The sequence below is a fragment of the Poecilia reticulata genome, chromosome 4 (genome assembly GCF_904066995.2).
Source record: "Poecilia reticulata chromosome 4, P_reticulata-male-v2, whole genome shotgun sequence".
Taxonomy (NCBI): domain Eukaryota; kingdom Metazoa; phylum Chordata; class Actinopteri; order Cyprinodontiformes; family Poeciliidae; genus Poecilia; species Poecilia reticulata.
In genome coordinates, this window is record NC_088833.1 from 19,832,195 (window position 1) to 19,845,130 (window position 12,936).

The 12,936-nt window shown below is 37.9% G+C and overlaps 1 protein-coding gene across 1 annotated transcript in view; it reads right to left on the minus strand.

Moving 5' to 3' along the window:
- Nucleotides 1-12,936, minus strand: part of rxrgb (retinoid X receptor, gamma b) — a 30,467-nt gene that overhangs the window by 10,578 nt on the left and 6,953 nt on the right. The window contains exon 3 of the mRNA XM_008407002.2: nt 512-747. Coding sequence (XP_008405224.1) covers nt 512-747 — 236 coding nt within the window. The remainder of the gene's footprint in view (nt 1-511; nt 748-12,936) is intronic.

Consider the following 12,936-nt stretch of genomic DNA (forward strand, 5'->3'; position numbering starts at 1 on the left):
AAGGTTTATCTTTCAGCAGGACAATGACTCGAAACATACAGACAGATTTAAATTATGCTTTAGATTAAAACGTGTGTTACTGGAATGGCATAGTTGAAGTTGAGACCAAATGTCCACCGTCTGATCTGAGCTACTTTGCATAGTTCAGTCCTGTTCACTTCCAATTATTTTGCTGTTGTAATCAGAGATGACCTTTAGGGCAAGAAGTTTAAAGGTCAACAGAAAGGTTAAGGAGAAAGAGGAGAGCCTAAGAGAGCTGGTGGACAGACCCATACATCAGGCTCTGATCTGCTGTAAGATATTCCACAAATAAAAGACACATGATCAAGAGTTAAGCACGTCAAATTCTCTAAGTACTTTGTTTTCAGACTCAAAATGTTGTAAAGCAGAAAGTGTAACTTTAAACAGCTTGAAGGGCAGAAAAATAAAACACATATCAAAACCTTTCAAAAATATATATGCTACTTCTTGAAAAATTTCCGTGTCTTGCTTACATCCACACATTTCTCACCTGTGGACTGCTGATTGCTCCAAAGTTCATGTTGGGAGTAGACTGGAGGGGTACGGAGGGTGATCCCAGAGATGACGTGATGACGGGATAAGGCGATGCCAGGCCGTTCATCGGCGAGCCCAGGGTGGACATGGGGGACGGTAGGGGTCTGGAGGTGCTGATGACTGAGGGATGTCCTACCATGCCAGCCATGGAAGGGGGATGCACGTGGCCTGCACTCATTGGCCCTGCCGAGTCTGGATAAGACAGAAGTGTAGCGAGTGACTGAGCAACCTACTTAACTCCACAAACTTTGACCTCATGATTACTTATTGAACCGGATGCGCTGTGTTAATCATAACTCAATCAGACTCCAGTTTCCTTCCAAATGATGAATCAAAGTCTAATATTTACACATAGTTTATAACCCATTAAGGTTTCTGCCGACTCACGGGGAAAATATATCTTTTCTGAGCTGCTAAACGATCCACCAGCTTATCTGGCATCTGGTTGAACAGTTGGCTTTCTGCAGGTTTATGATAGTCTTTAAAAGGAAAAGATTTAACAGACATACAACCAAAAACAATAAGCTGACAGATACTAAAAACACTGATCCCAGTTGTAAAAACAGTACCTCGTTGCTATGGCTACACATCTTAACAACTGTCAGAAGGAAAAAAAATAATAATAATAACTAGCATCCAAAACCAGAAGAAATATGTCCAAAAGATCAACACCTCAACCAAAAAATAAATAAAAAATTTATTATAAACAAAAGTCTACAAAGAAAATAAATTCAAACTAACATAACAAAGCTACTCCAACTTGCTGCCACCATGAGCAGCGCAATTACAGAACACTCCAGTCCTCAAGAGCAGGGGTCCTACAACTTTCAATGTGTTCCAGGGTTAACACACCTGAATCAAAGGACTGAATTACCTCCTTATGCACTCAAGAGTCCCGATAATGACCCAATTATGTGACTCAGGCATGTTGACACAAAGACACATCTAAAAGCTGCGGGACGCCGGCCCTCAAGTAGTTTGACATCTGTGCCGCTGTTTAACCTACAGACAGATTTTCAAAGAAAATTTTAAAGTGATTACATTAATGCAGGGCTCAATATCAGCAAAAATACGACTTTATAATTATATCACTAAAAATTGTTCTGATAATTTCTTTATCATTACACAATGTCCTTTCTAAACTAAGCCTGTTCAATTGGATGATATATATATATAATTGACATAAAACTTTCAATGTGTTATCCAACTAAAAATATGTTTCCATGCTGTCTCCTGCCATTGTTACGTTTCCATGGTGATTGGGATGTACATACAGGGGCTCAAAATCAATTTGTCACTTGACATATTGAGCTCTCCTTTTTGATTATGAAGAAAGAAAATAAACCTTAATAAGTAATATTGCAAGTATTAGAATAAATATTAGTCAATCAGCAGGCTATCATGTGAATTAGCTCATCTCGTCTCATTTCAACATTCTTGGTCCAGTTATGTTAAGTTTTCTCTGGGTCACAATTTGACACCTAAACATTATTATTGGAAACCCTGACAAAAACGTCCACACAAAAGTTTTAAAATATGTACAATTTTATTACAGTTGCATAATATATTTCTTTCATTTAAAAAAATCAGACTGTTAATGTGAAAACATTTATTCTGTAAAGGATTTTTTTCAAACTACCAAAAAAACTGTGTAATAACCACAATAATAATAAAAAAAATCTACTTTCTAAAAACCCTTCACATTAAGTGTCTTAATTAAATATTTCACGCTCAAATAACACATTTACCAATAAAGTTGCTTATGTTAGTGTAATGAGCATAAATGCTGACATCATTTAACTGAGAATGGTTGTCAGGTTTGTACATACCTAATATGTATAATTCTCAGACACTTATACGGCTATTTCCAAGTTTAAATGTAAATTAATGTAACACTATGTAATAAAGGATTAATTCATTTTAGGGCTGTTTTCCACATCTTTATCAGATGTGCCGATAAATGTGCAGGGTGCCGCATGTCCGTTTGACTCGGGTATTCTTAACAACTTCTGTGATTAGCTGGAAAAACAAAATGTTCTAGCTCAAGACAGATGATTAACACACATAATCTTTGATGATAATGCTGCAAATTCAGTGATTGACTACAAAGATTCCCAAATGAATTGTGGCTGTAAGGGAGGAAAAAAGATAAAAGCCAGCTGAGATCATGCTAACGAAAGAAGCCATGTGTTTCTGCGCTATCAGTGTTCACTGTGCATGGCTATACTGTTTGAAGCCCACCTGATTTCGGTCACAGGGCGCTGACTTTGCCTTGCATCCATTGATGTAAACTGACAGGCTGGCATTTACATAGATGACCTACTTAGAAAAGCTGTCAGTCAGCTGGTTAACAGGGCATACAGTGTAATTTCATGCATGTGTCGTAGCTGAGAGCCACACAACTTTCACCAAATAACAATGTACATGTAAAATATGTACGACTGCGTACCACACACACAAAACCACACACTGGCCACAGGCTATCCCGATGCAGCAACAACTATCTAGGCTGATGTTGTTGACTCAGAGAAAAAAAAAATGAGTAAAACCGAGTTGCCTTTAGCAAAATGTTACTGATGAACAATGACATGTCTATTGTAAGCATGTAAACATTTGGATCAGACTGCATAAGCTGCTGCCTTTGTGTCAGTGCCTTCTCCCACCAAACACACTGACACACACACAAACACACACTCAGTGTGATAATGGGCGCAGTGCCAAAGGTCGTATTTAAATGTCACATTCTCGTGTCTCGTGTGTTAGGATGTGGGAGTGTGATAGCAAAAAAACAAACACACAAAAAAACACAATCAACAGCATCTCGGACTTGAATTCTGCGACAATCTCTGTTTTGTTCTGCAGCGCCGTTACAAGGAGGCATGCTGAGTCAAAATACAACAAATGTTCTAAAAGTGAGACAGGATCTTATCTGACATGGAATAGACTTGCTCTTTGAAAGGAAACTCCAATTCTTTAGCTCTCCATCCGCTGTGTTTCATTTCTCAAAGATGTCGCTGCAATTGTGGAAAGCAAGAAATATGCAGCGAGATTATCTAGACCTTTGGTTCTTGACATCATAAATTATTCACAAAATTACTTAGAGAATAAGAGGTGTTGTTAATAAGAGGTTAAAGCAGAAGCAGTTTCCACAATTTAATAATTCATCGTGTCATGTTCCTTGGGTGTTTTGATCTTTATGCTTGAACATTTTCTTGTGGTCTTGCCACATATATGTAATCTCTCTGTGTTTGTTGATGTTGTTAAGGTGCTGCCAGTAGTTCATTCCTTTGGGTTTAATTTACCAATTTATTCTTCAGATATGTTTGTTGTATATATATTTTTTATACATTATTGTCTAGAAACCAAAATTATTTCTCATTTTGGTTTCTAGAGCCTTGAGTCTTTGTTCAGTTTGCTCTCCTTGCCACAGCTGTACCGTATCTCCCTGGATTAGTTTATCTGGCTCTCTTTACTGCTCTGCCTCAGTATAAGTTGTTGATTTTTCATTGTCCAGTACTTGAGCTTTCCGTTTATACGCCTGCTATTTTTGTCCTCGCTCCAGGCCCGTTCAAAAAACCTGTAAGTTTCTTTATTATTATAAACCTTTAAAATGCCCCATTTGAGAAACAGCCTGTGCCTTGACTCATATTAACTAAACTTGACACTTAAACGGTTTCCAACCTCGACTTGAGTCATTGGAAGTTACTTACCTGTATAACTTTTACATAGTTGGAAAGCTATTATTCTTTTTCCAACTTTTTGTGCCATTTTATTTGATGTGGAGGGAATGCGAGCACAAAAACAGACTCCAAGAAGTTTTTCTTGCCCAGAGGCAGCAGTTGTTCCAGACACTCAATTCTAAATGACTTTAATTTGTCCAATTCTGAGAAAAAAAATCCCATTTAAAACCATTCTTTTTTTTAAAATGACAATTTATTATTATTTTTTTAGTGTTTTGTTTCCCAATGTTGTGATTTCAGGTTCTTAGTATTTTGAAAGCCACCAATGGAACAAGTTGCTTGTTATTTTGCAAACATTTTGAAATCCTGTCCTAATACTTAACCTCTGGCAGCTATACAGGCCCCATCAGTTTTTTTCCCCCACTTTATTTTCAGACAATAACATTGTTTTAAAGGAAACGGAAAGTCCTAGTAATGTGAGGAGTGTCATAATGTTTGCCTGCTGCCTCCCTGGCTGGATGTAGCATTTTTTTTTGTACAGACACTTAATGAACACAGCTGGTCATTCAGTCCCTCTCTGTTTGCCGAGCTACAGGTATTGCACAACTTCCTGTTTAGGACTGAGACTACGGCCTCCACCCCTTTTTTACTTGCTCACTTTCTCTAACCCTACAATCAATGATCCCTTGCAGATAAAAATACAGAAGTGCCTCTTCCTCTAACCCCAGAAAAAAGACTGGATGAAAAAGAGTTCTGGGAAACATGTTGAGCGTTAAAGTAAAATTTTACAGAAAAATATAACGATACCTAGATTTCAATTTAACAATAGTGGGAGTGTTCCCTCACTTTGGAGTGCATGTGGAGCCAGTCAACAAGATTACACAATAGGTGACCACTGTACAGCATGTACTGTGTCTGATTCTGTGCACTGACCTCTCTCTTTATGTGCATGGCAGATTCCCCTCGGGTTCACAAACATCTTGTCTGGTAAGCAGACAATATGACAAAAGGGCAGCAGTCACAACAAACATTTGGAAAACATAGGATAGCAATTACAACAGTCTCTGATAAAGATGTGCAAATGACCATCTTTATCAGAGATGGATATATATGGCCATGGATATATATATATATATATATATATATATATATATATATATATATATATATATATATATATATATATATATATATATATATATATATATATATATATATATATATATATATATATATATATATATATTTAACATATATATATGTTAAATTACTTTAACACCAATCATTAACAAAATAATGTTGGATAATGGCCACTAAGTCTTACACCAATATATATAAAGCAACTTTATTGGTATATATGTGATATAATCTCAGCTAAAAATATTGCTGAAGTCACCCAAAAGGAAGCTTTGAAGAGGGCCGTCTGTCTCAGTTCCAGTTGTTTTAACTATTGCTCTGACTAAATATGGGCAACTACGAGCAAGAAAACATTTTCCGGTCTTCACATTGACGTGTGAAGAGAGGGACGGCATCTGTGATTTAGCAAAAAAAAAAAAAAACAGTTTCTTATTATTGTATATTTATTTTTACTGAATAAATGCTTGATCAACTTTCTTTGTCACATATAAGGAACTGCAACTCTAAAAGTGCAGTGACAGTTTTCAGAGAAGAGGACTTTGTGAAAGAGGTCCTGGGAACTCTTAAGACTTTTCCCATACGATTACACTTATTATTAGGAACATGAGCTGTCACTAATAAAAACCTATAGCTTATAAAATTCAGAGCTGCTAGAATCTTGGATACCTCACTACAATCAATTTTGCATGGTGAAATAATTCAAGGCATACACGTTTTTGAGCAAACACTAAAATAAAAGTGACATACTGTGATTCTATTAATTCACTGCTAATTTCTTTCACTGCTAACCCAGACACAAAGGCTCCGTTTGTCATTTTCATCAGCACGTCTGTGTGATGTGTGAAGGTCACTTTAACAGAGTTGCTAAGCTGTTAATGTAATGTTTTCAAAGAGGAAGATATCAATTCATGAAAAGAGGAAACAACCCTGCTTTACTTTAGGTGAAGCATTTTAAAGACTTTCACTGGTAAACTGAGTTTAAACTCTAAGTTCAAAAACATACACATTTGCACACAATAGACTCTTATTGTATCATGCAAAAAAAAAAGTAATGCCTGACTTTTAAAGCTTAAAAGAACACATAGGAATATAGCAGCATGTTTTAAGTAAATCCACTGAAAGAAATCTTTTAATAATCTTTTTTATGACTATTTTAGGTGGACCTTTCCTCTACATTTTACCCAGAAACTTGTTTGGAAATATTTCCAGTCACAAAAGAAATGGAGACCTATTCTTTAAGAGACAGGCAGAGTGTCACCCATCCTTTGTTCCAATTTAAAAGTCTTACTCACGCTACAAATGGCTGATTAGATGTGGCTGGTTTATTATCAGTACGTTTCCTCTACAGAGAGCCAGTAAATATGTGTGTGAAATGTGTAAAATTGTTGCATTTTTACCTCAAAGTTATCACACCAAGAGAAACACAAAGAGGCCTTTGCCTATTCCCTATTTCCTCAGCTGGTTCCTAACTCTGATGAACCACACTTAGACATATTTATAAATGCCCACTTACTGTGCCGATGGTTTTCAGACACTGAGCAGTGAGATACTTGTCAAAACAACGTCAGCAAGAACTTGCTTCTGTTTGCTGCTGCTGTACATTGCAACACAAGATCCACACTTCATACACATAAACCATGGTTCTTAACTCAAACCTTCCAGCAGTGATGAGCTACACACCCAGGGGAACCAAAACACACAGGTGACCAGCTGGCAGGAAGCCCGAAGGGGAATGACTGGAGAGGTGAGTGTGCTTCGAAAGGTGAAGGTGTGTATGTACCAGAGTGTGTGAGGAAGAAGGGCCAACAAGGCCATTCAATGAGGCATGAATTTTCCCACTGCCACTCAAAAGGGCTTATCCTGAAATAACCTGCATTGTAACTCTTCCATAAGGACAGATGTACGTCATCATCAAGAAAGTCGGATGTTAAATCTAAATTGATTTAAATCTTGTCAGAGGTTAACAGTCGAGCAATTTCAAATGTAAAATGTGTAATTTTATGAAAACTTGACAGAAAATTGTAAGCATTTCACACAGATTGAGAAATAATCGGTCTCTATTACACAAAATGAACCTCTTTATAACAGGTTTCCGAACATTAAAAAAGGCATCCAATGAAAAACAGCATGAGACAAAATACAGCCACACAGTTTCCTGTCTTTCTCTGTGTACAAATCTGCCCTGCTCCAGCATCTATCTGAGAGCAAACAGACAGACAGAGTAGAGAAGGGCACCTTTGACCGCTGGCGTTGCCAGTCAAAGGTCACCTGTTGCCAAACTCCCGAACCAAGTTCACGAGAGTTCTCTACCTGCAGCGTTCTAGTCACACAGTTCGTTCCCAAAAGCGACTGTAGCAGAGGAGCATGCAACTCACAAACAAAATCAGCAACCAATAATGACAGCTGGACCTGACGACGAGATGTGCGACTTTTATGATAAGCCGCAGTGGTTCTGAGCAGCAAATGCAACAAACACGGACCAGTTTTTTCCACCTTCTGTAAACTTTAAACTTTAGCATAAACAATATCAGATAATCTTGCTCCATGTTAGAAAATTACTTTAACACCAATCATTAACAAAATAATGTTGGATAATGGCCACCAAGTCTTACACCAATCTGGTAATCAGCGGGTTTAGATACACATCATAGACCATAAACCCTTTAACTCCCACTCCACTAATTACTGGGTTGGAACTGGCTGGAGTGATCCACTGTGCGGTAACTCAATAAGGCCAGAGCCCCCAAACTAATAATATCTCCTGTCTGGAGAGTTGGGAGGGAGGTCGGGGGCGAGGAGCAGCAAATCTATGCCTGAACAGCAACACAAGTCCTAAAGTCTGAGAGATTAGCCCTAACAAAGACAAATAATCCTCAGCATGCGCATCATGTGTTTAATAAATATCTTATAAGTATCTGAATTTAGTGACAGTGTGTGTGTGCATGCGAGTGACTGAAAAATGGAGGTCTGTAGTTGACAGTGCTGCAGCCAAAAGAACAGAGAACTTCCTAAAGTAATCAAACGGATAGCCTGCGGAGCTCATTACATGGAGCGGGCTTGTAATTAAGAAACAACCTCCCTGAGAATCCACCCGCATCGTGCTCACATGCACAGCCTGTGCGCGCGTAGATTACAACTTTGTAAAGTCCTCCGCATCCATCAACACAACTACACCACACTTCAACCATTCATTTTATTTTTCTGCCTTAATGGGGTTGATGTTTGATCAATTGTGTCACTAAATCCTCTTATCCCGTAGTAAGTATCTGCAGCTCAGCAGGCCAGCTGTCAAGAAGGTGGGAGGCCCTGGGAGGAGGGAAGGGGGGCGAGGAGTGGAAGAGAGCCAGAGAGGAAGGGAAGCAATGGTTGGTGAGACGGACGGATGTAGAGGGTGATGGAAGGATGGGGGAGGGATCTGTCCCACTTCCCGTCCACACCACCACACAAACTTCAAATCTCTTTGGTGGGAATGTAAAATTGTCAGCTGATTAGAGCCTATGTGTGTATTATTATAAACAGATGTGTTATCAGGAGTAAAAAAAAGTATTGGAAAGAAAAACAAATGCAGATCCACTGATAAGTCTTTTTTGGCAGGTTTATTTTTAAGTGTACAGTAATTTTATTTTATGTTTTAAATTTTTAGTATACAGTCTCTTATTCTTTGTTTTTGTTTTTTTTAAAAAACACTTTGTTAATCTATTCTGTTTATCTTTGAGGTCTGACCTGATTTAGATTGATCTTTATTGACTACAAAACATGCAAAAAAACAAACTAAACATGAGATGCAGATTCTTTGACTGAGGAAGTAATGTTGAATCTATCAGAACATTACTGAAATACAATATTATTACTACATATGAATCAAATCTATTTCCCCTAACCATTATCTGATATTTTCCAAACTCAAACAAGTACAATAAATATATGCTTTTGGTTGACAGGCCAAAAGTTACGCAAATCCTAAAGCTACTGTTTCCTATCTTGCCATGCCGGTGTACTGAAAAACACATCGGATTTGGGTAAATGCAAGTTTCCGAAAAGTGTTTTGTGGAAGTTGAGTCCTGTCGCATCTTTGAAATATGCATGTCACTTGTTATTCACTCCTATCCCTAATAATAATGCATGTTTATTGGGATCCAGGCTGAGGACAGATAAGTAATCTGATGATGGGCCTGATTGACTCATCTCAAAAAGGCAAAAGTGCGTCATTAATCTAGCTGCTTTTATTTAAAGAAGAAAAGTACCAATATTCCAGCAATGAAAATTAGTTAGAAAATTAATGTGCAACATGTTTGTGACTGTTTTGTGTTTTTCGCGACAGGAAATATTTCCAAACTGCCAAGTGTCTCAAATCAAAGCATAAATTAAGACAACAATGTATATGCCTTCCAGTCAACTGACAGGCAGTGCACAGCAGCAGGTGTGGAAAGGGCCTAGCCAGGTTAAACTTTGCTACAACTAAAGAAAATATATCTTGCTATGTCTTTGCAACATTAACCAGCCCAAGTCTGACTGTTAGAGGGGAGAAAATGATGATGTTTTCTGTTGTTGCATAAACAGTAAAATGTCTAATTTTGCCTTAAGGACCCCTGTGTCACTGACAGATTTCTTTTCTAACGGGATGAAGCTCTTTTTGCTTCCTACCATGCAGAGAACATATAGAAATGTGATTTGTTGTTTTTTTTGTCTTTTTTTTATAAAGTCAGACGGCTGTGAAAACACAAGAAATTGAGATGGTGAACTTTTCTGACCCCACAATGTGCCCTCTGGTGAACTCAAACAAATATTCTTATAGTCTCACACCGAGTTTCAGCAACATTTAAGAATTGACATAAATATTTCATTGCGTCTACATGAAGCACATTTCATATTGTGTTTTTTCCTCTCCATATTTTGCGTCATCACACGCACCACAGCCTTCCAGAGGGAGACGCGTCACACAGAAGCAGAAGCGGCATATCGATTGCGAGGACAGGGCTGAGACAAGGACAAGATAAAGATTGTTTTGCAAGTGATAAAACAGTTTGAAGCTTAAACAAAAAAGAGCTAACAGAGAACAGGCTGACAAAGCAGTCCCGGAAAGCAAACAAGCAGCAGTACTAAAAGGGCTCAATGCAAATCAAAGCATCCGCCCTCGTGGCTCTGCCTGATGAGGTAACTCCAATTAGTTCCTGGAAGTAGTCGTCCCCTGTTACACAGGAGGACCATGAAAAGGTGAACACAAGCTCACGCTGTGACCCAGCGCGTTTGAATAAGGGCAGACTGACTGTGGACATCCCAAGCAGCTGCGATAGAAGAAAGATCACTGAATAATTGAAGGAAGAAGTAAACCTTCCTTAAAATGCTCCTATGGAACACACAGCAAAAATGCAGCGACAGACGACTCACGCGGCTTATTTAAAAGCACGACACTGAGCCTTCAAATCTGGTCTGGAAAATACAATATTTGCCTTTATTACAGTGAGAATCCCAGTGAGAAGCAGGTTTAAACAACAGACGCAATAGATGCAGACAGGCGTTAAGCAAGGATGCGTAGAAGTTTAAGTTAAGTCTCATTTTGTCAAAACCTTGAAAGTAAAACATGCACTAATTACTTTGTAAGGTACAATGAAAAATAAGCTTAGACCAAAGTACAATTTAACCATAAGACTGAGAGGCACAACCAATGCATTCTCTGTGACGCTCCACTGAGGCACAGCTGTGTTTTAAGATAAACGCTGAAGTCAGACATACTTATGATTTTAGAGGATATAATCCCTACAGTCATCAGCTTAAATAGAGTGACAGACAGAAACATAGAAAACTGCAGATTTAGTTTGGCTTCGTTTGGATGAAATACTGCCAGGAAGTAAAAAGAAAAAAGAAAAAGAAAAATCATGAGACATGAACAGCAACACCAAAAAAAAAATCCACACCAATCAGGCATTGTGAATGCAAAAGAAATGCAGAATGTCAATAATTTAGGGAACATTTGAGTTAAAAATAGTAAGTATGCATACTTAAGATGTCAAGGCATTTTTACGTTATCACTTTCTGCAGTTCTAAATAACCGATACTGAGTTGCATTTTTAAAAATTAAAGGGTTTTATCATGTCTCTGGCTTTTCTTGATTGCTTCTGAGCATCAGTTGCAAAATGCAAAAAAAAAAAAGATTAGATAGATAGATAGATAGATAGATAGATAGATAGATAGATAGATAGATAGATAGATAGATAGATAGATAGATAGATAGATAGATAGATAGATAGATAGATAGATAGATAGATAGATAGATAGATAGATAGATAGATAGATAGATAGATAGATAGATAGATAGATAGATAGATAGATAGATAGATAGATAGATAGATAGATAGATAGATAGATAGATAGATAGATAGATAGATAGATAGATAGATAGATAGATAGATAGATAGATAGATAGATAGATAGATAGATAGATAGATAGATATGAAAATGTTTGGTTTTAACTTTAAATACTGTGATGTTGTGGTGTTTTATTCAAGGTTGTCCTACTGGTAAAATCTCATACTGTCTCAAGTTTCATCATCAGTTAGCGTGACTGAAATTAATAAGATTTGTCTGAATGTTTGTGTGTGACTGCAAAATAAATCAGAGAAACATGTGAGCCTGAAAGCAAAGCTCTTGATTCACGAGCGTCTATCACCTATAATCATGAGATGTGGATCAGGACCGGAAGAAGGAGACTCCAAATACAAGCAGGAATTTCAGCATTGATCCTTTGGATTGAAAGAAAGTCAGGTGACGTGGTTCGCGGCCTTCATTTGAAGATTTTCTGGCAGAGTCCCACTGTGAAGAAATGCGCCTTGCAGACAACGTACTTGTTAGAAGAACTATAGCTCTATTCTGACCTGAAAACTCCTTATGATCCCTCAGAATGCGCTACATGAAGTATCACCTGTTACATCTACAATTTAATCTTTAATGAGAGAAAGACAATGGATGGACAGATGAATGAATGAATGTAATCTCTTTTCTCATACTAATTACCCCCATTTGAAAGTCGAACTGACATGGTGCAGGGCGACGCAGACATAAACCTCTCCAGATTCAATTTCCACTGGATAGATAAACAGAACATAAGAAGTATGAATGTAACTGTTTTTATTGTAAAAAAAAAAAAAAAAAAATGAAAACACTGCAGAAAATATCTCAGTATCTAACAGGTACAGTGTGCATTTAAGCCAAGCATAATCCTCAACTTTCAGAATGATGTGGATTTAAAGCTCTGTCGAATGTCCAGATGTGCTCTCGGCAGAGAGGAGACCGGAGCAATCTGCCCTCCCGCAGTCAACAAGGACGCACTTAACGCTCAAGACTCCGCTGAACACCCTTGTGTTTACACTTTTAGCTGGAGTGATGCGCCTCTCAAAGGACACTTGAGAGTACAATAGCTCTCCGTTATCTGCTCTACTCACAGATACAATCACACATGCTGATAAACAGCGCGGCGCGTCCCAGCGAGTCGACTCGGACACATCCCGCCCCAATCTCAGGAAATTTGAGCAGCGATGCTCATGCACCAATAGAGGGACACAGGGTG